Here is a 24,504-nt window from a genome sequence, read left to right as displayed (position 1 = left end):
CCTGGAGAGGTCTGAGGCCTGGGGCCTTCTTCCCCACAGCCCAGCACCAGCTCCTGGAACAGTAGCCATGGGACCTTGGCAAGCAGAGCCCTGAGCCTGTTCTCGGATATGAGAAGGGCAGAAGTACCAGGTGGCACTGGGGTGAGAGACCTTGGGCAACCAGAGACCAATCTTGGGGTGGGGGCAGAGGTCCCACAGGGGAAAAGCTGAGGTGGCCCCTGTGACCCCTGTACCTCATCTCTCCCCAGGAACTGGCTTCCGTAGCCCCCCTTGTTCCTGAGTGAGAGAGACTGGAGGGCAGGAAGCATACTTTCTCCACAAGGTGAGGATTGTAAGCCTGGCCTCTTGACAGCAAGCTTGGCTGAGGGGCTGCAGGTGGAGGCCCTGAGCAGGAAGTAGGGAGTTGGCTGGGGCCCGTTTGGGAGGCAGGCTGAACAGCAGAACAGAGATCTGTCTGCAGCACTGTCTGAAAAGCAGGCTCCAAACTGGCAGCCAGCCCTGGGTAGCATGGCAGGTGGGCTGTAGGGGAGTAAGGAGGTAGTGGGTGGGCCCCAAGTTCCAGGTGTTGCCTGGATTTTCTGTAGTTACGGGTTTTCACAGCTCCTATCTTTAATGTCTGAAAGTGGGACTTAATGATTTTCTCAAAGAACTGAACTCTGAGAGGTTGAGAAACTTGTCCAAAGTAACACAGCTAATTAGTGGCAGAGGTAGATTGTCTTGCCCTGTCCCCTTTGGAGTCCACTGGCCCCACCCCCTCCAGTCAGGAACGTTGTGAGTTCTGTTCCTTTCTGGACTTCATAGACTGGTAACTCTGAATGCTATATCCTGAGAGGTCTGGACCGTGGCCAAGCTCCCACTAGCAGGAAGAACGTGCAGAAAATACTCTGCCATTTGTGCCTTTCTGTGTCCGATGGGTTCTCTGTGGAGAGTGATGGGTGCCGGGGGCTCTGCCCAGTCCCTAGCTCCCCTCCTCAGTGTTATCATCTCCCCTAGTCTCCACCAAAGCCTCTCTTCAGAATCCCAAAAGGACCCAAAGTTTCTCCAGCACCTCCCTGCTCTGGGGTCTTGGTGAGGAGACTTCAAGGAGTCTCTTGGGAGTGCTGAGTGCCCAGCCACACTGTAGGCCACAGGAGGCAGGCAGCTGAGCCTCTACGGACAGGGACACGCAGTGGCCAGTGGTTTCTAGGACAACCCTCACCTGCCTGTCAGACCCCCAGGCCAGGTTCCCAGCTGTGGGTGGGATGCTGGTGGAGTGGGTTTTTCTCTTAATGCTGACAGGCCAGGACTCAAGGCCCACTCACCTGAGTGGGCTGGAGAGGCCCTACATGGGAGACCCTTGCCCTTACACCTCCACTTAGAGGTGACAGCAGGACCCAGGCCACAAGGCTCCCTTTCCCCACACTCCATCTCCCCCCTGCCCTCCCCATCTGGGAGCCCCTGCTGGTGGTAGGTCCTGTTCTAGCTATCCCGTAGGTAAGAGGCTCCCAGGGTGTCCAACTTGCTTTCTACTGGAATGCTCCCCTGAACTGTCCACCTGTCCTCACTCCCAAACTTCCATTTCCCTTCCTCTGAGGCAGCAAAACCTCAGCCATTGCTTGTGCTCTGCTGTTAACCTCCATCCTGTCTTGATTCTGTCCCTGGTCCCGGGGGATAGACTGGGCCAAGGCATCGGCGTGTGCAGGCCAATGACAAGAAGTATAATGGCCGAGGGATGAAGCTGGTTGAATACAGGCTCTTTGGCATCCTCAGCCTCTTGTGGATCCCGGCTTCATTTAGGTGATCAGCCATGTCACCCCTGTCTTTCCTATCTCCAGGCTAGTGGGCTTCAGGCCTCTAAAAATGGGGCACTTGGGGCATGTGGGAGAGAATGTGAACACCGCCCCCATGGGTCCCCAGGTCCAGGATGACAATGCCATGCATCTAGACCGATGCACAGCTGTGGGCCTAGAAGGCTCTCATGCTCAAACAGATAATGGCCACAGCTGAGGTCTCTGGCATAGCATCCATCTCTCTCGCAGGACTCCTGAAGTCCATCTTGAGTCAGATGGTGTGAGGCCAAAGAACGGGGGTCTATACTAGTTTCTGGTGGTCCTGGGAGTGAGCCGAAGGCATCATGCACATCCTCTACTACTGAGCTATATCCTTGGCTTTTCCTTTACAACTCACTAAGTTGTCTAGACTGGCCTTGCACTCATGATCTTCCTGCCTCAGTCTCCTGAGTAGCTGGGATTACATTTCAAGCATCCCAGCTCCATTTCCAGGGCAGGATCTGAGAACCACTTGCCTGGCTGACAGAGCTTGCCAGATCATGAGAATCAAAGTTGTTACACCCCACTCATCTCACAGCTCCTAGTAGCTGCTCATACCCACACTAGGGGCAGGTGGGATGTTCTAGGCAGATTCTATGGTGTATGGTTCCGAATCTCTGTTCTCCCAACAGGTCTGAGCCTTGAAATGAGTCCAACACCAAACCTCGGGCTACAAGTGGTGAAGATGCATCCTGGGGAACCCCTCAGCTCCTGGCTCCAGGACACCTTCCAGAGAACAGCTCCTCACAGGATAAGCACTGCTGTGTTGTTACTGGCTGGGCCCGAGATGAGCCTGAACCTTTTAACTGGACCATGGCCTCACCCCAAGGTCTCTGTTTGGACAAAGATGGCACTCTGTCCATCTGGACAGGGTTGGAACTTCCATGCTAGAGGCCTCTTGGATGTCATGCTTTTAGAGTGGAGCTCACGTCAAGCATCCTGTGGAACTAATAGCCTGGTACAACGGATAATTAATCTTGGGACAGCGCCACCCAAGCGCCTCCCGTTTATAAGAGCCCCTATAACATGTCACAGTGTCCTGTCATACAACCAACACGACCCCATCTCTAACCTCTGATGAGCCCCAAGTTCAGCCCATGGGTGAGCTAGGTCATGCCTGGTGCTAGGCCCTGGCAGCTCTTCTGGCAGCTTACAGTCTGGCTCTGTGAGGGCTGCCGATGGGCTTATGTCACCACAGGAGATTCCAGACGCATATCTTGTGGAGTTGTGCCTAGACATCAGAGTCCCCAGAGGCTCTGGAGCCTTGGTGATGCTAGTCTTCAACTCAGAGCAGCAGGGAGGGAGTGGAGGGTCAAAGGTCCCCAGGTGGGAACCCCGCCAGGGTAACAGGGCTGTCACTCAGGCCTGCGCTGCTTGCGCCGTCTCCGCCGCTGCACAGCCTGGTGCAGGGCCTCCTGCAGCCGTTCCTGGTTGTTGCAGATGTTGTAATGTGTCAGGCGCAGCAGCTTGTCCACATCCTCCTGGCTGTAGGTCACTTTGGTGTAGTGGTATGGGGAGTCGGAAGAAGACAGGTTCACCTTCCCAGCTGCCTTCTCCTCCAGTGTCCGTGGCACCCCTGTGGAGAGAGGGCGATCTAGCAGGAGGCCTGGGGACACCTGCACTGAGGCAAGTCTGGAAGGGAGGTGGCCGAGGCTCACCAGGGGCCGAGTGGTCCTGGAAGGAGTCGTTGACCAGAGGGAAGTGCAGCACAGTGGGGGCTTCGGGCTGGGTCGGGTCACAGAACACATGGCATTCCTGAGGCTGGCGCTGCTCCTCAGGGCTGGGTGAGATGGGTGGGAAAGGGATGCCCTGCTCCTGGCAGAACCGGCTCACAAGCTGCAGCTGCTGCTGGGCAGGCAGAGGGGGCATCAGAGGGCCCAGTGTGCTCAATACAAGGCCCACTACGCAGAGACTCCAGTGGGCCCAGAGCCCCACGCTCTGACCCTTCCTTCCAGCTCCTCTAGGGCTCCCCTGGGTTAGTGGCCAACAGCCCTCTGAAAGTGGGAGCCATCTAGAAGCATCAGGTATGCCAGGACCTCTTCAGGGTCAGGGACAGTAAAGAGAACCATGGTACAAGACAGATGAAAACATCCCAGCTACTCAGCACCCCACTCCCAGAGCAGAGTTAACTTTGCCCAGTAGGGGGTGCCACTATCATACCCCTAATGGAAGCTGGGCCAGATACTGGATCCTAAAGCAGGTTCGTTAGGCGTCTAGAAAGCACGCCACCCTAGCTGGCCGCCACTGGATCCTAAAGCGGGTTCGTTAGGCGTCTAGAAAGCACGCCACCCTAGCTGGCCGCCACTGGATCCTAAAGCGGGTTCGTTAGGCATCTAGGAAGCAGGCCACCCTAGCTGGCCGCCACTAGATCCTAAAGCGGGTTCGTTAGGCGTCTAGAAAGCAGGCCACCCCAGCTGGCTGACACCTCCCCAACCTGAAAGGCTCCATGGAGGTTGTAGTCGAGTGACAAGATGAGGTCCACATCGCGTGTTGGCTGCAAAAGGGGTGGGCAGCTGGTGTTGATGAAGTAACCAACATCCAGGAGGCAGAGGTGAGACTCTGTGGGTGTCAGCTGGTTGGGGAACCCATCCAGTTTGGTGGCTACAAAGGTTTGGGGTGGGAGAAGCATCATGAGCTGTCACTGTGGGTCCAGACCTCTTTAGGCCCATAGAAAAAGGCCCACGGTCCCCACAAATCCTGCCAGAGCAGCACATCTCAGGGAGAGAGGGGGTGGGGAGTGTCCTAAGGTTAGGGATGGTGGGGAGCCTGGACCGAGCAGGGTGAGATGGTGGAAAGGGTACCTTTCCAGGTAGAAAAGTGAGGGTGATCGAAATAGTCCTTGTGGAAATGGAGGCCACGCAGGAAATTGTGGGTGGCCTGGGCAAGTGGCCGCTTTGTCAGGAGGTCAGTGAAGAACTCGGCAATCCTGCCCCGTGTCGTGGGTGGTTCTTCAGCCTTCAGATGGGGGACCTGCTCTTTGTCTGCACAGGGAGAGTGGGGGTGAGGTGATGGGATGACATTAAGGAAAGAAGGCCTCTGGTCCTTTCTCCCAGTCTCCATGGTTACCCTAGGAGGTAAGCAGTTGAAGTCCACAATGCCTCAAAGACACTCCCAACTGGCTGCCCATCTCTCTCCTGCAGAAAGCCCAGGCACCTACCCAGGCTGGCCTGATCCTGAGCCCAGCGGTCCCAGAACTGGCTGGGTTCAGAGGCCCAGTACAAGCTGTCTTGGAGGCTGGCTGCAAACAGGTTGCTCCAGATACCTGAGAAGGGGGCATCAAGTGCAAAGTCCTGACTGCTGTTAGTCTGAACCCTCCCTCCCTCTGACTGATGTGGGCAAGGAGAGGGCCCCTCTTACCCAAGCCTCCCATTACCTAGCCTCCTCACCTTCCAGGAAGCAGATTCGGGATTCGGGGAGCTGCTTTACCAGCCGCCCCATGAAGAACTCAGAGCCGAAGAGCTCGGAGGGGATGAAAGCCCCATACTTGGGAAAGCCGACCTCATAGGGGGAGAACTCACACCATTCTGTGAGGACAACATACACCTCAGCCACAGAGCCTAGGGGCCTTGGGCATTCAGACATCCAGCAGGGACTTTATCTCAGGGTAATCTGGGGACCAGGGGACTTGAGGCCTCTTCCCCCATCCCAAGGGTATGAAGGAGCTAGCTGGCAGGGTGACAGTCTCTGGTACTTGGACTAAGAGACATGGGCATGAGATTCACCTCTTAAGATACAGGACTAGTTACAGGGTACCCTACTACCCTGAAGAGCATAGGCCCCAGTTCTGAAGCCACTCACCCCCAAATTCAAAGGTGGTCAGGCCTCGCTCCTTGCTGTTGAGGGCACAGTAGATAGGCAGGGGGTTCTGGCCTCGACTCAGGGCCTCCCGTTGATCCGAGAGTTTGTGTTCATGAGGCTGAGGGAAAGAGGAGCTTGGCCTAAGCCCTCAGCTTCCTGATGCTGGGAGTCTTTCCCACATATCATCCAGGGATGGGTCCATCTCCAGATGGCTTTGCCTTAGCTTTACCAACCCAGGGCCCACCCCTCCACCTACCTTATCATGCAGCAAGGTCTCATTGATGAGGGCCCACAAGTTGGTGAAGCAGGTCGGGTAGCCCAGGCGGGCACGCTCAGCCAGCTCCCGCCGGTACCTCCACAGCTGGCTGGGGGCCAATGCGCCCAGCTTGCTCTTTGTCACCTGTGTCTTCAGCAACTCGGTGTGCCCTGTCAGGTCCTTCTGAGACCACTCTGGGTCCTCATAGAGGTTGGCCAATGCCCTGAGGAAAGCCAAAGCTTAGCAGTAGGGGAATGTGGTCACCAAAGGACCCCATCTAGACTTGACATGTCCTTGACTGTCTGGCCATCAACTTCTGTTCCCTGGCGCGCACTGCACCCTAACGCCAGCATTTTGCACAGTCCATGCAGTGTGCTCAGGGGTCTGTGGAGCTCAGGAAATCCTTTCACTACATCCCTCCCGATTCCACCAGCTAGCTGCAGCCTCCAGCACTCAGCCCCCAACCAGCTCACCAGGTGGATCCTGAAGCCCCAGTGATGTAGGAGATGCAGTCCAGGAGACCAAGCTCCCTCAGGCCAGCCAGCTGACCATATAAAGAAGTCATGGCCCGGATCCCACCACCAGTGGCCATAACAGCAATCACAGGGATCTGGAAGAGGAGAGCCAGGTTCAAAAAAGGCCTGAGGAACAGAGAAAGCCACACTCTGGGAAGAGAACATGATAGTCAAGTGGCCAGCCAGTCAGGATGTGATTGAGTCTTGGGACCAGTTTTGAGTTAGCCCTCTTGAGGACCTAGTCAGAAACAACCTCCCAAATGCCTCGCTGCTTCAAACATCAGGGCTCCAGAAGAAGGTCCTAACAAGTGTTAGTCTACACAGAACCTGAGATCACTTTCTGGAAGCCCCCAAGGCTCCTGCGGAAGTCTCCAAAAGGTCCTGCTCTCTGGCACTGGGATTCACTCCCCTAGGAGCCAATAAGGCTGGTCTGAACCTCTGGGGCCCATTCTGAGCCATCCTCATAGTAGGTGTGTCCCATCAGTCAGGTGGGGGACCAAAAAACACAGGGGAACTCCCATCTGTGAGCTGCAGGTGCCCCATGGGTCATCCTGATAACATCGAGGAAGAGGAACAGGGTAGGCAGGGACAAGCCTGAGCTGACACCAGCTCTGAGGCCTGGGCCTAAGCAGGCATGAGGAAAATTCCACCCAGATGTGCTCAGCCCCCAGACCTCGTCATCTGGCAGGTCTTGGTCCAGCTGCAGGGCCTTTTTCAGGGCAGTGGCCACCACCTGCTTCCTCCTGCTCAGGAAGGCCTGCTCCTCAGGGCAGAGCCCACAGTCCAGCCGCACAGCCAGCTCCTTTGGTCTGGGGAGAAGGAAGGGACCTAGAAGCATCTCTCAGCTCCACCACAGAAAAAGAAACTGGTTCGCTTCACCTGCCAGACCCTTGCTAGCCCCTTCCTTCTCAGTTCTCAGCACCACTTGCTGTGGAGTGGGGGGAGGGGAACCCAGGGCCATGCACACACGTGAGTGTGGTAAAGCAGACCATGGGACTGAGTGCACCCAGGGTCTAGGGCTAGGCCCCCCTCCAAGTCAAATCTCTCCCTCACCCACAGGGCAGAAAAGAAGGCCCATTGCCCCCACCTATTTGAAAAGCCCCCCTCCCTCTTCTGAAGGGCATCTAAAGGTCCTTTCTCAACAACCCTCCTCCCCCTTGCTCTCATGCCTCGGCCTCTGGCACTGTCCTTGCCTCCCTGCCTGCTTATCTGGACAGACACTGATCTTCCCAGGATGGTGTGCTAGGCAGGGCCCACCCCCATACTGTAGCAAACCCAAGTGGGAACATTAAGAACAGGCCTGTCCACACTGACGCCTCCTCCTGATGCAAAGCCCCATGCACCCAGGAGTGCTGCATCTCCCCTGCCCCCGACCTTCACCACCCACACCTGGGTGCCGTCCCCGCTCTCCCATCCCCAGGTGGGCTCTCACCCTTCTTCCTTCTTCAGTTCCAGCCTCATCAGAGGCTCCTGGAAACCACGAGAACCACGATCAGAAAGGCTGGCCACCTCCACCCCACTGTGGCCTCAGTGCACCCCAGACCATCCCAAGAACCCTGGTGCGGGCCCCAAGCTCCTCTGCAGGGCCCACACTTCCACCCACTGACTGTATGGCCTGAAGGGAGAACCAGCCACAAAAGCAGGCTGATTGCTTCAAGGCTAGGTCAGTGACAGGTCTGTCCATGAACATAGCTTCGCTATGTGACCAGTACCTGGGACGTGGGGAAGATGAGTCTCACCAACTGTGAAGAGGGTAGAGCATGTAGTGGTACCTTCAGCTGCTCCTGGGGGTCATCCTTAGGGGGAGGGGGAGAAAGGACCCCCACGCGTCATTACTCCTCTCTTAGCAAAGACCCTACCCACTCCCTGCGGCGGGGCAGAAGAACAGTAGGGAAGGGAACAGGAGGCTAACATCACCCCCAGATGACCTGACAGGGGAAGCACAGCTCGGGTTGGGATGGGTACTGAGAGGAGAGGAGGGCTCTAGGGTCTCAGAAGCAAGGCATGCTACCTGAAGATGAACATTCAGGTCTTGCTCCCAGCAGGCTGGATAGTGGAAGCGGTAAGAACCGGTGCCCACAGAAGCATCCTGTGGGCCCTCACAGGCCCCAGAAACCACAAGTTGAACTCTGCTCTCTGATCCTAGAAACAGGAACCAGAGTCAAAACTCAGGATGGGATCTCTGTCCACTAAATCCCCTATCAAGTCTGCAGGGAAGTCCCTCTCTGACATGGCCCCAGTAGAGAAATGGAGTCCAGGAGAGTCCCAGCATGGATTTGCCTCCCACCTTTTGCTACCTGAGAACAGCCAGTACCAGGTCACCTCCTTAGAAAGGAGGAAGAGACGGGAATGAGGGTGAAGGGCTGCCTAAAGAAGAGGGAACTCACCCTTTGGGTCTCCTGTCTTCTTCAGCTGAACATGCAAACAGGAGAGCTCCCGAGCCTGTGGTCAAGAGATCCCCTTACAATCATGCTGCACCCCCTCTCTGGGACCCAACATTATGGGCTCCTGGTCCCTGCTCCCCAGAATATCCTTATATCAACCTCAGTCACTAAGCATTTGCTTGAGATTAATCCCTTGGGGAACATGCATACCAATGTCCCCAACTCAGCCCACACGACCCAGGCTAGGGTGGGCCTACTTCAAGCCTGGGAGAACAGCAGAGAACACGAGGGATGAGCTACTAGGGGAAGTCCTGGGTCCCCACTCACCACTAGGATGCCATTGCTGATGAGCTGTTCCTCACAGCCTGTCCTGGAAAGAGGCCCCCAGTGACTGCCCAGGCACTCCTCCTCTACCGGGGAGGGTACCAGCCTCGGAGAGCTGGCACTGCCCTTCCCGGAAGGAGGCTCTCTACTGCCGCCACCCGCCAGGCTCCCCCAGCCCTACTCACAGAGTCTGCAGCCGAAATTCAATTTCCAGGCGCCCGTCGTCCTGGAAGAGAAGCAAGTTAGAGGGGCTGGTAACCCAGACGGCAGTGGGAGATGCTGAGGCCACAGTGGTGGAGAAGGGCCACTGTCCCTTTCCAGGTCACTCTGTCTACACTCCTTGGACTGTTCCCAAGAAGCTGTGCTTCTGATCAGAAGGCGAGGAAGAAGTTGGGGTACAGGACTGCTCCTTGGTGAGAAGTTGAGGGGATGCCTGGGCCGCCCTGAAGCAGGGGAGCCTCTGAAGCCCTATCCTCAGAATTGAGGGACACCACTCCCGAGCACAGCTTTACCTGAGTGCTCAGTGAGAAACTCTGGCGCCGAGATTCCCCAGTTCGCAGAGTCCCGACGTCAAACAGTACTGACAACATAGGGTCATCTTTGGTTAACCGGTCCTGGTCAAAAACTTTCAGTTCCACAACATTCTGGAAGAGGCAGAGAGAGGGGCAGCTTCATACAGGAAGGAGAGGGGTGACAGGTGGACGGGGCAGGAGATGGCCAACGCGGAGCCACGTGGCAATGGGGCACAGGGAAAGGGCAGGGCCAGACTGGATGCTGGGCTACCTTGAGCTGCCTGTGGATCCGGAAGTGGAAGTTCTGATTCCAGACAGGGTTTCTGCTGTTCTTGACTGTGCGTGTCTGGAGCGTGTGGCTGGAGGCCGTGGGCAGATCCAGAGTCACATAGCAGTCAGAAGCTGTCACTGCAGGCAGGAAGGGCACATGTGATGATTAAGAGCCCTTCCCGGCCCCCCCCAGAGCCCACTTCCTTCCTCCTGAGACATCCGGTCCATAGCACTGAGCCTTCTCTCTAGGAGACCCCTGCAGGACTGCCTACCAGCCCAGGCTTCTTTGCAGCCCCTCCCACGGGTACTAACAATTCTCAATCAGCCCCCACCTGTTCTCCAGGCTCAGCTAAGTGCCAGGGAAGCAGTGTGCTTACCTAGGTCCTTGGAAGGCAAGCCATTAGCCTGGAGGATACGGACAGTGAGCAGGCATGTCCCTGCCACCTTTGCCTGCAGACAGACAGGGCAGGTTTGCTATAGGTGGATGGGGCAAATGTGACAGGGCCTCGGGGAGGTTGGGGCAATCTCTCAAGGTTTAACTCTCTACTAAAAGGACCAGGTCCACTTGCACCCACCAGAATCCCAGAGTGACAAGAGACATCGTATCTACACGATGACACCTTCTCATAATTAAACACCACACTGTGCCAGCTCCATACCAAGGTCTTAGCATATATTTATTAAGTTGTCACACATCCTCTGAAGGGTGCTATGACAGTGACCAACCATGAGGAAATCGAGGCCACTCTCTTGAGGCATGGTTAAGATCGGAACACAGGCAAGCTGGCTTGCTAATGGCCCACACTATTTCTGGGTATGGGCTTTTGTCTTTCTAGCCCATTACCTCACCACCAACCCTAACCCCACCAAGACGCTTTGAGGCTGGTCTGAGTGTCAAGTGGAAGAAAGGAATACATTGGGGCTTAGGCACCATGAGTGAGCTGAACCTGTGTTGTCTGCCCCATCCTGGGAATGGATTCTGCATGATCAGGATAGCAGCTACCAACCCAGACCACCCACACATTGTCATCCTCCAGATCTGATAGGGGTCTCCAGAGCTCCTTCCAAATCCCCTGCTTCTGGAGATGTGGACACTTGCCAGTGTGCCAGGGCAGAGGAAGCCTGTGCCACCCCCACAGTCCTCGATACCACCTGTCCTTCCTTTTGGTCTTCAGCCATATCTCTGGAAAGGAGCCAATAGTCAAGTTCAGAGAGCTCCATGGTCAGGAGCAAAGCTGAGGAAGTTCATTTCTGAGGCAGCGCTGGGGCTCCCACATGCCAAGTAACCGAGTCAGAGGCATGGAGCAGCTACTTCTAAGCCCCCAGGACAGTGAATAAGATCCTCAGAGTTCTCAGGGTCCAAATCCAGGGAGTTCTGCCTGGAACCCATTCCCAAGACAGACCTCCATCCCAGTTCTGGCCTTGCCCCTGCCTTCCACTCTGTCTGGTCCTGAAGCTGAAAAGCATCCCTCCCTCTGCTTAGAGAAGCCCACAGCTCCTCTTAGAAACCATAGCCACCAGGCCCTGGATGAAATGGGGAGCCCAGTGCCCTATGGAGCCTTACCAGAGCCATGAGACCGAGTCCACAGGAACAGGAAAGATGGGGTGGTGGCCACAGGACCAACTGTCAGCTTTAAATCCAGAGCCAAGGTGAGCCAACTGCCCACACATTCCTCTCAAATCCCTCCTACAGAGTCCTCCGCTCCACCCAAGCCCCACACCCACTGCTGACCCAGCCACCTGCCCAGGAAGTGAGACACCTTAAGCCAATGCTGGAGTCAGTGACACCTCCTGGAGTTAGCCACAGTCTCCCTGAAGTCCACTGTCCCAACCAGCCCTAACTTAGAGGAGGGCTTCTAGTTGAATTTGCTGCCACAGGCTGAGAAGGTCAGCAGACCGTGGCCCCCCAAAACAGCAGTGAACAGTGGGGCTGAGCATCATGTCGTCGTGGGTCCTTTCGCAACCTCCCCAGTGCCAGTATGACAGGAATGCCCAGTCTGAACTGGAGCCCTGGGCAATCTCAGAAGAGCACCTCAGGCTCCATCACAACCTTGTAGGGAGGGGAGTGGCTTTCACATAAAACAGCCCTTCAAAGCTGTGTCTAGGCTGCCTCCACCCCTGGAGCTGGGTGGCCAGAGATGAGGCCTGTGGGTTGGCATGCGGGGATAGGGCTCTCCCAGCTCTTTAGCTGGTGAGAAGGAGTCTGGGTGTGGAGATCAACTCTTTCCTCAGAGAACAGCTCAGGAGGAACATGGTTCCCATCACTTCCTGTTCATGCTTGTAGAATAGGAGTTACCCTCAGGGCTCCAGACCCATCAGCTTCCCTGGAGCTGAGGGAGGAAAAGCAAACAGTCTGGGACCAAACTAGAGATAGCACTGGTGGCCCTGAGCCCGGCAAGTCCCAGGCAGTTCTAACACAACTGTTGTATGTGGGTAGCATCCACCCCAGGCCTGGATCTGGCTTATGCCCTTCAATCAGGACCACCTTGAAACTTTTACCTGAACATTTAAGCCCTCAGCAGGCCATAGAAGGCAACGGTGATGGGGAATATGAGACCAGATGTATCAACGCCACCTTTTATTGACTGCTTCCTCTGTGTTGGTCCATGTCTGTCCCCACAGCAGTCCTGGGAGCTAGAGCTATTATTATCTCCACTTTACAGCCAGAGGACCGATGCTGACATGCCCTGACTCACCCAAGGTCACAGCACTGGTGAGAGGCACTGCTGGACCTGATCCATGCTTCCTTGTCACCTGTGTGGCAACTTCCTGGGCACCCTCACCCAGACCTGCCTGGCATCTCCTGGTCCTCCAACTGTATTCCAAGTTTCTTCAAGGTTGATCTCAGCCCACGAAGGGACCCAGGAAGCAGCCAGCGCATAGTCAAACTCTAGGCTGCTTCTAGAATCAACCTCCCACATTGGCTGTCCTTTGCAGTGTCTGTGAGGGTCCCATCAGTCAAGGCCTGCGGCCCTAGTGAGGGAGTCCACCAGCTGGAAGTAACTGTACTTGAGGTCATACTCCATGTCATACCAGAAATTCACTGTGGAGGAGAGAGGAACCTGGATGTGAGGGCCCTTCTTTAAAGTAGGAACCCCTCCCACCCAATACCTTTTTGGGCCCCGGGTGCCCTGGGTGTTCCTTACCAGCAATGCAGCCATGGGACTGCTGGACATGGTGGAACCACAGAGCCGGCAGGTACAACAGCTCACCGGCCCGCACTGTACAGTGAAGGGCCCGTGCCTGGCTGTAACTGGGGTACCGGACTAGGTCTGGAGCCAGGGGGTCCAGTGGGATCCAGGGCACCTAGAGACACAGCAGCTGCCTGTAGGCCCTGAGGGTCCCTCTCCTCCCAGCCTTGAAGAGCCACAGACTAGGGATTTTCAGAGTGGGATGTCATCTCCCCAGACCCTCTGTGCCCACTCCCTGGGAGCCTATCCTTCCCCAGAGCCCAAGAACAGAACAGACACCTTCTCCATGGCCTCCTCATCCACCACCTTAAAAGTGCCCTCTTCAGTCAGCTGGTAGGTTGCTGGTGTGTACAAATCTGAAGGCAAGGTCAGGGAGATAAATGACCAACAGTCTGTCAGGCTCTCCCCACCATAACCAGCCCAGTGTCCTTGCAAGCCAGACCAGAGGGCTGGGGCCCTGAGGCTACACCTCAGGCCTGGACTCTTGGTGCTCGCCCACCCTCCCCCACTGGCTACCAGCTCCTTTTAGGCCATGTTACCTACCATAGGGAATGAAGGGCCGGTCACTGGGTGGATGTAACAAGAAGTGTTTCTCACCAGAGAGCACACAGTACAGATTTTCATAGTGGTCCTTGTGCACTGTCAACATATGGAAGACCTGGTGTTGTGGGGAGGAGAACAGCCCTCCTGCCCTCAGCCCCACACCCCAACAGAGCCTACAGTGAAAGGAAAAGCCCACGGGACCAGCAGTCTTGGAGAGACTCCGAGAACTCTAGCAAGCATCACAGAACTTGGCTCCCCTTCATCAGGAGGAGGAGCAGACCCAAAGGCTCTACTTCCTGAGCCCTGTTCTACGATCTACCTGGCTTTGAAGAGGTTTCCCGAGACCTAGAGGGTATGGTGTACCCTGTCTCCAATGCCCCCACTATCAGGAGAGGTCCTTTGTGGTGTCTTAGTCCCAAAATACCACCAGAAACTTGAGGTCAGCTACTCCCTCCGGGGCCCGCCTTTCCTCCCTCTAGCCCACCAGCTTGCTCCCCACTTCAAGAGTCCCCACACCTACAGGATGTCACAGCAGCTGCCTCACCCAGCCAGAAGTTGACAGCATCAGGCATCTTTCCTGTGGGACAGAGTTAGGACTGGGCTGAGGACCACCTATGCACAGGGCAGCTATTCAGAAACCGGGGTGGGGGCAAAGGAATGCCAAGGAGTCTGGGGGAAGGTGACATTGGGAATGTGACCCCTGGGGCAGCAGCCCTTTCAGTTTCTGCTTGTATGTCAAAGCCTGGGGTCGGTCGGCAGGTAGGTGGCACCTGACCCCACAGAGCCAACATCAAAGACAGAGAATGAGCAAGCAAGCTGAACTCTTCCCCCAACTCCATTGTCATGCCCTGCCTCTTGCCCCCTCCACTCACCCAGGGACTCAGAGGCCCAGGGCACATGGGACTCGATATCTGACAGAAGCTGGGGCAGCTCAGTGGGCAGATTGGAGCACTGCTTCTGCACATAGAGGACTCCCGGGTGCTGGGCCTGACCCTCCAACACATCCACCACATGGCTGATGGGCAGGCGACGTTCAGCAGGCATCACAAACCGGTCCCCTCGCACAGCATCCGCATAACCATCTGGAGTCACGGCCACACTCACCTCTGTGGAGCCCACTGTGGCTCTGAAGGAATGGATGGAGACTTGGTTTGTAGTCTGCTGCTAATAGTCACTGGTCCATCCCGCCCCAGGAAGAAAACCTTACCTTAAGTAGGAGAGGGACATCTTCTGGAGGGCTGGCCAGTGCTGCAGGGCATTGCGGATAATGCACGGCCTATTGGGGCACACCCAATCTCGGTAGAAACAGAGTGGACTTGGGGGCTCATCCAGGTAGGGCACAACACGAGGAACACTGAGGTCTTAAGAAAAAATGGGGAACAGGGGTCTAAAATCAGTGATACCCAACTTCTGTTATACTGTCTGCACAAGAAATCCTCTATCATGGACATCCTAGGCAAGGCTGCTGCTGACCAAGGAAGTCTGCAGTTGACCCCTCACTTCCTTACCCTGGAGAAGCAATCGCTCAGCAGCATCCATTAGGAAAGGGAGTCACTGAGCTGGTGGCCACAGGCTAACTAGGATGGAGCCTGGCTCTGGGATGCCCCTCCCATGATGATATTCACTGAGCATCTGAAAAAGGCCCAGCATTGGGCCCGGTCAGTGTGGATATCAGAGGATGATCCTATCATCTCCACCAGTTCATGGCCTATCTATCCAGGGAGATAACTGACCAACGACAACACCAGAAGACAGGGAGGGGCTGCACTGAGCTCTGGGTCTAATGGAACAGCAGCAGCAGCCTTAGCCACCTAGGGCCAACACTTGGGCACTGCGCCACCTACGGAGACATTTTCAGCGGCTCTGAGTCACCTTTAAACTGGGTGTGGTGGCTCACATGTAAACCCAGCAGCTGGGCAGCGGCAGCAGGAGTATCAGGGGTTCAGAGCCACCCTCAGCTACAAAACAAGTTCAAGGCCATACTGCATGTGTGGCACCACTCCTGACTCTGAAATCCCTTTTGGTTTATCCTACCCAATCCTGCCCCTGGCCTGGCTATTTCTAAGTCCTGTTGATTCTACCCGTCCCTCCTTCCCTTCCCTCGGCTGCTTTGGGTCCAATGTCACACTGACAGACCTCCTTCCCTGACCACCCCTTTTAAACGGTCACTTGTTAGAAACTGTCCTTACCTCTTTGCCTATCTAGTTTTCCTCCACAGATTTAGCGTTACCTGGCCCTGTGTATTTTTCCCACTCATTTATTTATTATCTGTCTCTTTCAGCAGAATAGAAACACCACAACGGCCTGAATGACTGCCATGTTTCCTGGCACACAGTAGGTGCTCAGCAAACATAAAGTCAAAGGAAAGTGCCCCACACTCTGGCTGGATGGTTGCTGCAGTGAGCAAACTGGTCCTTCTGATGGGATTCCACTCCCTTTCAAGAGCATGTCATCTATCTGAAATGCAATCTCATCTTGTCATACACCCTGTGAAGACTCCGTGGATGGCTTACTGCTACCCCTGGCAGAATTCCGTCCACCTTGGCATGCGTTCGGGCTGCTCCATGACTAAGCCTAGCCCATTTGTCCCCCAGTCTGATTTGTTCCTGTCTAATGCCTGACCCTGACCATATGCCCTCTGCTTTAGCTGGTCTTCTTTCCTGCTGCTCACTGTCTTGGCTTTTAGAAGGGCAGAGCACTTTGCTTTGTTAACTTTCAGCCTTAATGTCTGACCAAATGCTTTGGTCCCAAGCAGCAGTTACTGCAACCCTTGATAAACGTCTATGGCATTCATTTTACTCCTGAGATTGTGCTCACTCAAGCTACATCTCCATTCTGACTGCCCTCCCTTGCAATCAGTCAGAAAGGGAGCATCTTTAAACTGGATACTGCAACCACATGGGAAGACATTGGTGAGCCCAGGAAAAGTGCAAAGGAAAGAGCTCAGCTGTACTTGCTGCCCTGAACAGGGATAAGAATCACCAAGCAGACCTGGGAGGGAAGAACAGGAACCCCACAAAGCAGTAATCTTAGAAGGGAACTGAGGCTCAGGACAACTGAGGTATTCTTTGGGATTGAATCCAGGGCCTCCTACATGCTAGGAAAACATTGCCACTGTGTTACTCTACCCTGGAGTTTAAAAATGTGTAGAAAATGCTTGCTTTAAACAAAACAAAACAAAACAAAACAGGGTTTCTCTGTGTAGCCCTGGCTGTCCTGGAACTTTCTCTGTAGACCAGGCTGGCCTTGAACTCAGAGATCAGTCTGCAGCTGCCTTCTGAGTGCTGGGATTAAAGGCTCGTGCCACCACTGCCTGGTATGAAACTGCCCTTTTCTATCCTTTGGATTTTCTTTAACTATACCAGTTTTATTTGCTCACCATTTCCTTTAGAGAATGCCTACTTCTTTCCCTTAGAGCTTCAAACTGAACTCCAAGTAATTCCTTTGACCCAGCAATTCTGTTAAGAATTTAACTGACAAAAACAAACATGAACACAGAGCCTGCACCAGGCTCACAGCCCTTGCTGTTCCCTATACACAGCGGGTACACATGCCCTAGCAGACCCTGCAACCATCCTCTAAACCACTTGTGACACAGCTGGGATGCTCACATAATTGTTTACTCCCTGAGAATTGAAGTTGTATGGAAACAGAGAATTCCCCACCCCGGGGTGTGTGTGTGTGTGTGTGTGTGTGTGTGTGTGTGTGTGTGTGTGTGTGTGTGTGTATGTGTGTGTTGGCTGTATATGCCTGTGCATGCATGTGTAGAAGAAGTTGGCATCAGATGTCTATCATTTCCACTATATTTTCTGAGACCAAGTCTCTCACTGAATCTGGAGCTCAGCAGTTGCTAGGCTGGCTGGCCAGCAAACCCCTGGGGTCTTCCAGTCTTTGCTTTCCATCTCTGGGACTGCATCAGACATAATCATCAGGTGGATCTGAACTCAGGTCATGTGCTTAAGCGCTTTACCCACTCAGCCATCTCTCCAGATTGTTTCTTTAACGATGTAACCTAAATACCCTCGGGCTGGTAAGATGGCTCCGAAGATAAAGGCACTTGTTTCCAAATTTAAAAACACTGCACACACACATTCTGGCACATAGAGGTAGGTACTTAAATTTTGTTAAATGAACAGTCGAGTATTTGCAGAATTATTGAAAACAAGAGGTTAAAATACCTGCGTTCCTATCAATAATGGGTGCACTGGTTCACAGGTGTGAAAATTTGAGACAGAGGCACTTGGAATGCCTGCTAGGGCAGTGCAACAAAGTATGCTTAGCAGAAACTATAAAACGGAGTCCTGGACAGACAAGGGCTGGGAGTGAATCTTACTTTATTTACATTGCACAGAACTGCCCGCACTGCTATTAAGCAATGACTTAGTAAAAAGGGGGAAAGGAGGAATGATGTAGTGAGGAGCAAAGAAGGAACCTAACACCTAGTAGTGAAACAGCCAATATTGCTTGGGTGGGTCTCTACAATCCTCAAAGCTTGGAGTTCGCTTGAGTGAACGAGGGCAGTCGCCTGCTTCTCTCCTCAGAAGTCACCAACATCCGAGATACTTAAGGTTGAAGAGTCTTCTGTACCGAGAGTGCAGCGACGCAGAGCACAGGGACTCAGCACCCGCTGGCTTTGAGAATGGCACTACGACTGCCGCCGGAGCTGCGCTGTGCCCTGAACAAAACCACAACCGTACCCCAGGAAGAGGCACCAGGACGTGCGACCATGAGTGAAGGTAACATACAAAAATGTGTGGCCACCAGTCGGCTCCTCGTGCACACAAGACCTGAGTTCCGGTACCCCAGGTTCCCTCCACGCTGTCTTCGCGCAGACACCACTCACCGCGAGCCGCCGCCGGGAACTCTTGTAACGCCCTCCGCACCCTGTCCAGTGCCGCCTCCGCCATGACGCCCGTGGGAAGAGAACCCGCCCCTATTTCCGCTCTAGGCTCGCAGCCCCGCCCCCATTTCCGCCCTCGCCCCGCCCCTCAGTAGGTACGACAAGCGGCGCTTTCTTCGGATTTTGATAGCCAGTTAACAAATGATTGTGTTTATTGACAATTTCATACATCAGTACAAACGAGACGTTAAAACAGCCTCACCCCCTACAGCCGGGGAGGAGACAGGCGCCACAGTATAAAAGTTATAAATAAGGGGCTTTTCAAAACTGGGATGGGACAGATCTGGACGTGGGCGGCAGTTGCCAGTGGCCTTAGACATGCAAAAGGAACTAAGCGCCGCTGGCCACATGACCACATCCATGCAGGGTAGAGGCGCAGGGGAAAGACCGGCTCCCTCGAGAAGGGCAGGCTGGCTAAGGCCCTCTAAAGAACCAGGTGGAGGTCAGGGCAGCCCTATTGCTGTGGGCGTATTTCTAACCCTTTGGCTGCCAAGGGTCCACCCCTAGCCACTACTGTTCTTTGGGCTAGGAGTTTGGTCAGGTGGGCGGTACGGAAAAGGGAATACATGGTTTGGATGTAGTTAGTGCACTCAGCCAGAACCACCAAAGCTAAGCACCCATTAAAACCGTTTCTTTCTAGCCTCTGCCTCCAGGGCTTGGAAGGCGCTTGGGCAGGTTTTTGCTGTCTAAACCTGGTGAAATGTCCCTCTCTCTGTATTACCTGATGCAGAGGGAAAGAGGGCCCAGAGACACATACTCACTCCAATTCTGCAACCACACCACTACTTGTTCCTACCTACAGCCTGCCTATGCCTTCTCTTTACCCTCTAACAATTACCTTAATTCTGTCCCCCTACCTCTGCGACCTACCTGTCCACCTATCACTTTTCCTGTGTGTCTCTTGCCCAGAACCTCCACTCCACAATCTCCAGTATCCACTATCTCTGGGCACCCAGCACTGCCTTTGAAAACGACCTTCCCCCATGAGCCAGGTGTGCCATAGCAATTTCCTGTCAGTCTGGCTGTGGGCACCAAGATCCCAGCATTTTAGTGTGCTCCTGCTCATGTTTCTGGATGAGAGTTCTAACTAAGCCAGGCTAGTGAAGCTGAGGCCAAATGTGAAGAAACCAGGTATATACTAGCCAGGCAAGTATTCTAACAATGAACACTCAACTGTGTATACAGTGTGTGTGTGTGTGTGTGTGTGCGTGTGTGTGTGTGTGTGTGTGTATGTGTGTGTGTGTCCAAAGTCCTAGGAAGGTGGGCCAGTGCCCTGTAAACCATGAGGGAACTCCCAATACAGGTTTCCGATTGCGCACTGCCCGGGATAACGGAGGAAGTGGTCCCTGGAGTCAGCAGTCCTCTAGAGCCCAGGGTTAGAGAATAAGGAAGCCTACGGGCTGAGGAAAGTAGGCCAGGCTTTGTGTTTGCCAACAGAGGGCTTTCCTGTCCGGCAGCAAAACCCCACAACTGGCCCCACAAGGGGAAAGGGGAGGGTAGACAATGCTGGGGCTCTCTTGCAGGGGATGGGGTGGAATGTGGGGCTCAGGTCCTGATACCAACTCAAGTTTTCTAAGGGCTGGGACGCCCCTGGAGGGCCAGGCAGCTCTACCTTTCTCAACTGCCAGGAATTAGGGAAAACCACCCTGCTTTGGCAGCCAGGAGAGTGCAGCTGGTGTGGGAGTAGAGGTAAGGGTCTATAGTTGGCTTTAGGGCCTAAATAGCACATCACCTTTTATCTCTACCCCAGAGTACCCTGTGTATGCTCCACCCCAGGGAGCTGATCCCTGAAGTAATGTCAAATGGCTTCTAAGAAGAGAAGGCCAGCCCTTCCCAATGTCCCCAGATGAGGCAGGCTGCCCTCCTACCCCTCACAGCACCAAGATGACACAGACTCAAGACCTGCCCTGCTATGAGCCACTGGAGGGCTTTCGAGGCAGGGGTCCTAAGGGAGTGAGGCAACAGTCAGGGAAATAAATTAATAAATACAGGGCCCGTGAGGAGCAGCTGGGAAAGCTGCTCTGCCTCTCAACACTGATCCCTGCTCTCCACTCCAGACATTCTCACAGGTTCTCGTGAGTGGAAGAAGGGCTGCAGTTTGGAATGGGGAGTATTTCTCTTGGGATAGACTTCTGGAACTCAGAGTCTGCGCTCCATACGCCGCTCCACAGCTCGAAGCAATAGCTCTGAGTACTGCTCCAACAGGGCCTGAGTTTGCTCAGCCCCCACAGCCCCAGGGCTGCCACCCGGGCTGGACAGCGTGGCCCCAGCCAGGGCCTCTAGGTCCTGCCGCACTGAAGAGAAGGTGTCTCTCAAGAGCCGGGTGATATGACTGTGCTCTGCTGAAGGTGTCTTACAGCTGGTCACCTGCAACAGGAACACTGCAAGTGAGGTGAAGAATGAGTAGAAAAGGGGGCTCCACCTGCGCCCGGCCTGCCCAGAAGGGACTGGCTAGGACTCCACACAACATCAGTACAGTCAGGCACTCTGGTGGGTAACCCAGATGAAGGTCCCTTCAGACTAATAAAACCATCTACTTCTTCTTGATGACTTTTCCCCACAACTCACACAGGCTGTACTTTCTCTTCCAAACATGGGCACTGTTCAATTGTTTCCTGTATCTAAAGATCCCAAACCATTTTGGGATATGAAAAAGCATACTAATAATAGTTACACTGAGACAACAGGCATGAATCGGGATCTTTTGAACTAGATGATGTTCTAAGCTACAACCCTGTCTTGAGTGTTCCAGTTCTTAGCCGGAGATGACCACTAGGTCTTGGGGTTGAGGCCTACCCTGCCCTCGGCCCTCTCACATACTCAGAGTATTCTTGAGGGCTCCACCCAGGATGTAGGAGAGCCCTTACTGCTCCTGTTCTAGACACTCAGCTGTCGAGCACGCAGCGCTGCCGACAGGCTGTCTTCCTACCAGTTGCTGCCCAATACTCACCACATGGTAGAGCTGCACTGCCTGGCGTACATTCCCCTGGAGCTCGGCCACAAGCTGTTCACATTGTTGCAGGCTCAAGGGCAGTTCTGAAGGACAGACAGCAGTGAGGTCCAGCTGCTCCTTCAGAAATCCCAACCCAGGGCTCTCAGAGCAGTGCTGTAATCCCCCCAGCCCCCCAGCCCTGCCCCATTCTCTTCCAACACCTTTCCTGACACCACACAGACAAAGCTTAGAGGAAATCGCCAGTCCTAGCTCTAGCCCCAGAGCCAGCCCTAGCATCCAGAACACACTAAAGGGTTGAGTAGGTCATAGGGAGATCATGAGGGGTGGCAGGAGTGTCTCACCATCAGGGGTGATTTATGGACCAAGACAGGAGCAGACAGGACGAAAAACGCCAAAGGCTGGACGCACATACATGAGATGGAGCCAGAAGGTGGCCAAGAGACAGGACAGAGGATGGGTGAAAGGTGAGACCGGGGAGCTGTGCGCACCTGAGTCTTGGCTCAGGGCTGCCCCTGGCCTGGTGCATTCCATGGGGTTAGGAGTCTTCTCAGGGGATGGGGGCTGCAAGCTCTCAGGGCCTTGGAGGAGGATGCTGACCGGCAGTTGCTGGGCACAGGGGTGGTTGGGGCCAGGATGAACCTGGCACTCTGTCCTAGGTTTAGAAGTGGTACCCTCCCCTAAACAGGCCCGCCTTTCAAATGTAGTGTGAGCCTTTCCCAGGCCCACCAGGGAGCCAGACTGTTCTGCTTCAGTACGGCCTCGGCCCTTGGTTACAGGCGAGAAAGTGGTCAACGTAGGACGGTCAGGCAGTGGTTTGGGGATGTCCAAGACAAGGTGAGCCCGGCTAGGCAGAGCTAGCTTGTTGAGCGGTGAGATTCGGATTGGTGCAGTAGCTTGGGGTTCAGCAGCCAGGCCCGGGTTCTCCCCAACAGAAATGCTACGAGCCAGCTTGGCCGTAGAACTGGTGGTGGAGTTCTGGTAGGCGTGGGGTTGAGGTGGGTAGCTATCAGCTTGTGGCAGGGATCCTAAGCTGCCCTGGATCTCCACCTCCCGGGAGAGCAGTGAGCGCGATGAAGGCCCCTCATCTGCATCAGAGACAGGGACAGATGCAGGTCAGGGTGTGGAGAAGGTATGCCAAGTGCTAGGGCTCAAGCCCTAGTTGCTACTTTCCCCTGAACAGGACCACTAAGGGACAGGCAGTGGCAAACACGAGGACACACCAGGACCACACTAGGCCCACATTCCTCCAGCACACCCATACACACGTCTCATGTTCCCCATACCCTGGAGCAGGCACACCAGGCTCCTCACCCTGTGGTACTAGACTGTGCACAGACTGGGCTTTCTGGAGTCCAGCTAAGGCGCGAGCTGGAGCCATTTTCTTGGGGGCCCAGCTATTTTCCAGGTTGCTACGCCGTCGTGGCAAGAGCACAGGAGCCACTGGCTGGGGGCCAGAGTTGCCAGAAGAGGGTTCCACTTCTGGGGGTGCTCCTGGGGGAGTGGCACCGCTGCCTTCCAGCTGCTCACCAGATACCTGAGACAGCTGGTCAGGTCTTGATCTCAGGGCCAAGCTTGGGGAGGATAAAGATGGTTCCCTACAGGGAGAAAGGGTTCAGAAAAAGGTCCAGAGAAGGCTCAGTGTTTTCCTCCAAGATTGCCAGATGCTCCCACAGACAGAAAGGCCACAGGAGAGGACAAGCACAAAGCAAGACAAGGTTTGGGTAAGGCCACTTGTTCCAAAGCCAGGAGTACAAAGTACCCTTAGGGAGAGGAGGAAAGAAGGCTACATACTGTGCCAGGTGCAGGAGCCCCAGGTCAGCAGAGCCAGTGTGTGTGTGGGGGGGGTGTACCTGAGTGGGGAGGTCTGCACTTGCAGCAGGAATCGTGATGAGATGCTCCGAGACTCTGTCCTTTCTAGGACCCGTGCTGGACCCCCTGCAAGAGGCACAGAAATCATGAACTGAGTCAGAAGCTAAGTTCTTGCCCCAAGTCTTGCCTCTCCAGCAAAGTAACATAAGGTACTGCCTGCTGGTCGGACCCTCCCTCTCAGCTAGGCATAAAAGGGAGGGCCAGATTCCACTGACTGAAGGATGGCCCACTGACCACACCTGGAGCAGCCCCATTGGCCAAAGTCTCAAAGTGCTGTTTTAGAAACTGCTCCTGATCCGGGGTATGAGGGCTGCCTTCTTGTAGCCCACAGAGGCCAGTGCCTCCCTCCTCTTCCTCTTCTTCATCACCCTCGGCTGGCTCTTCGAGGTCTGAGGAGATGCCATCCACACTTAGGGGCTCTGTGCTCTCAGAGTCTAGATGATGTGGGGGAGGGGAGAGGCACCACACTGTACCCGTCTGTCACAGGTCTGCCTCCCCTGCCTCCCTTCCTCATGTTGCAGCCTTACCTTCATTGGGGTGTTCAGGGCTGGAAAGCCGACTGCTGCTGTAATCCACAGAGCATGCACTGTCAGGACTGTGCTTTTCGGAGCCCCTATGCCCCGGGTAGACTCTTCCTAGGGATCCTCTGGTTGGAGCCTGCACCTGGAACGCACTGCCAGGAAGGCCAGCAAAGGAAAGAAAAGACAGTGAGCAGGGGTCAGCAGCTCCACTTAAAGAATGAGGTGGCAGGCAAACCCTGAGTGGCCTGGAGGCCAACCATTGCCTAATAGAAAAAACTCAGAGGGAAAAGACCCAGGGCTGCAGGGCCCCATGAGCTCTGGCCAGGGCACAACCCTTGCCTGGTATCCATGGTGGGGCTGTCACTGGGTTCCGGGTAGACAATACCATCTTCAACAGGTGCAGGCTCCAGATCTTGGGCAAAGACTCCTTCCTCTTGTGACAACAGTTGGATAATGTGGGGGCAGGAACAGGGTTGGGAAGCCTGAAGCCGAGGGGCCTTTTCACTCTGGAAACACAAAAAAAGGGGCACCTATGAGGGTTGATGATGTAAGAAGAGGGTGCTGAGAGGAGGTAGAAGTTGGCAAGGATTTGGTGAACACCAATTCTGAGGAAGCAGAGTACTCCAGCTCTGGGAAGAGGTGGCAGGAAACCAAGCTGGG

At 54.8% G+C, this 24,504-nt stretch overlaps 4 protein-coding genes across 6 annotated transcripts in view; 1 reads left to right on the top strand and 3 right to left on the bottom strand.

The window, feature by feature from the left end:
- The window catches only part of Sptbn5 (spectrin beta, non-erythrocytic 5), a 44,381-nt gene extending 41,491 nt beyond the window's left edge, over positions 1–2,890 (top strand). Inside the window, exons 64-66 of the mRNA XM_036185018.1 lie at positions 40–141; positions 249–322; positions 2,441–2,890. Coding sequence (XP_036040911.1) covers positions 40–141; positions 249–284 — 138 coding nt within the window. The 3' untranslated portion in view covers positions 285–322; positions 2,441–2,890. The remainder of the gene's footprint in view (positions 1–39; positions 142–248; positions 323–2,440) is intronic.
- Pla2g4b (phospholipase A2 group IVB) lies at positions 2,804–11,440 on the bottom strand. The gene is made up of 20 exons (XM_036184282.1): positions 11,432–11,440; positions 10,245–10,341; positions 9,869–10,005; positions 9,598–9,729; positions 9,271–9,311; positions 9,089–9,131; positions 8,765–8,819; positions 8,389–8,519; positions 8,090–8,173; positions 7,810–7,847; positions 7,051–7,186; positions 6,336–6,472; positions 5,863–6,085; positions 5,607–5,724; positions 5,195–5,332; positions 4,966–5,070; positions 4,610–4,789; positions 4,243–4,409; positions 3,467–3,653; positions 2,804–3,384 (listed from the first exon to the last, which is right to left on the bottom strand). The coding sequence occupies exons 1-20, from the start codon at positions 11,438–11,440 to the stop codon at positions 3,164–3,166; spliced, it is 2,379 nt and encodes a 792-aa protein (XP_036040175.1). The 3' UTR covers positions 2,804–3,163.
- On the bottom strand, positions 10,283–18,532 carry Jmjd7 (jumonji domain containing 7). Its single transcript, XM_036185019.1, has 8 exons — positions 18,445–18,532; positions 14,809–14,962; positions 14,474–14,727; positions 14,122–14,178; positions 13,602–13,697; positions 13,338–13,414; positions 13,014–13,173; positions 10,283–12,910 (listed from the first exon to the last, which is right to left on the bottom strand). Exons 1-8 carry the CDS (start codon positions 18,506–18,508, stop codon positions 12,822–12,824), a joined length of 951 nt encoding a protein of 316 aa, XP_036040912.1. The 5' UTR covers positions 18,509–18,532; the 3' UTR covers positions 10,283–12,821.
- Positions 18,533–18,635: 103 nt separating this feature from the next.
- Mapkbp1 (mitogen-activated protein kinase binding protein 1) overlaps positions 18,636–24,504 on the bottom strand; it is a 54,734-nt gene continuing 48,865 nt past the window's right edge. For 2 of the 3 annotated variants that reach the window (XM_036184460.1, XM_036184461.1), the window contains 8 exons: positions 24,184–24,350; positions 23,851–23,996; positions 23,563–23,757; positions 23,305–23,389; positions 22,766–23,049; positions 21,943–22,539; positions 21,452–21,537; positions 18,636–20,868 (listed from right to left, as the gene is read on the bottom strand). In XM_036184460.1, coding sequence (XP_036040353.1) covers positions 20,641–20,868; positions 21,452–21,537; positions 21,943–22,539; positions 22,766–23,049; positions 23,305–23,389; positions 23,563–23,757; positions 23,851–23,996; positions 24,184–24,350 — 1,788 coding nt within the window. In that variant the 3' untranslated portion in view covers positions 18,636–20,640. The remainder of the gene's footprint in view (positions 20,869–21,451; positions 21,538–21,942; positions 22,540–22,765; positions 23,050–23,304; positions 23,390–23,562; positions 23,758–23,850; positions 23,997–24,183; positions 24,351–24,504) is intronic. The other variant, XM_036184462.1, reaches the window with a different exon arrangement.

This window comes from Onychomys torridus, chromosome 4 (genome assembly GCF_903995425.1).
Source record: "Onychomys torridus chromosome 4, mOncTor1.1, whole genome shotgun sequence".
Lineage (NCBI taxonomy): Eukaryota > Metazoa > Chordata > Mammalia > Rodentia > Cricetidae > Onychomys > Onychomys torridus.
Note: the sequence above shows the minus strand (reverse complement) of the source record. Positions and strands in the feature narration are given on the sequence as shown.

Excerpts from the sequence above, each read along its gene's own strand:
- Pla2g4b (XM_036184282.1), bottom strand. Across the intron at positions 9,132-9,270 it reads GAATTTCGGCTGCAGACTCT|GACAGGCTGTGAGGAACAGC; the intron begins GTGAGTAGGGCT and ends GCCTCTTTCCAG. Across the intron at positions 6,473-7,050 it reads AAGACCTGCCAGATGACGAG|ATCCCTGTGATTGCTGTTAT; the intron begins GTCTGGGGGCTG and ends CTCCTCTTCCAG.
- Jmjd7 (XM_036185019.1), bottom strand. The coding sequence starts at position 18,508 with ATGGCGGAGGCGGCACTGGACAGGGTGCGGAGGGCGTTACAAGAGTTC. Across the intron at positions 13,698-14,121 it reads GGCAGCTGCTGTGACATCCT|TGCACAAGGACCACTATGAA; the intron begins GTAGGTGTGGGG and ends ATATGTTGACAG. Across the intron at positions 13,174-13,337 it reads ATGAGGAGGCCATGGAGAAG|GTGCCCTGGATCCCACTGGA; the intron begins GTGTCTGTTCTG and ends CTGTGTCTCTAG.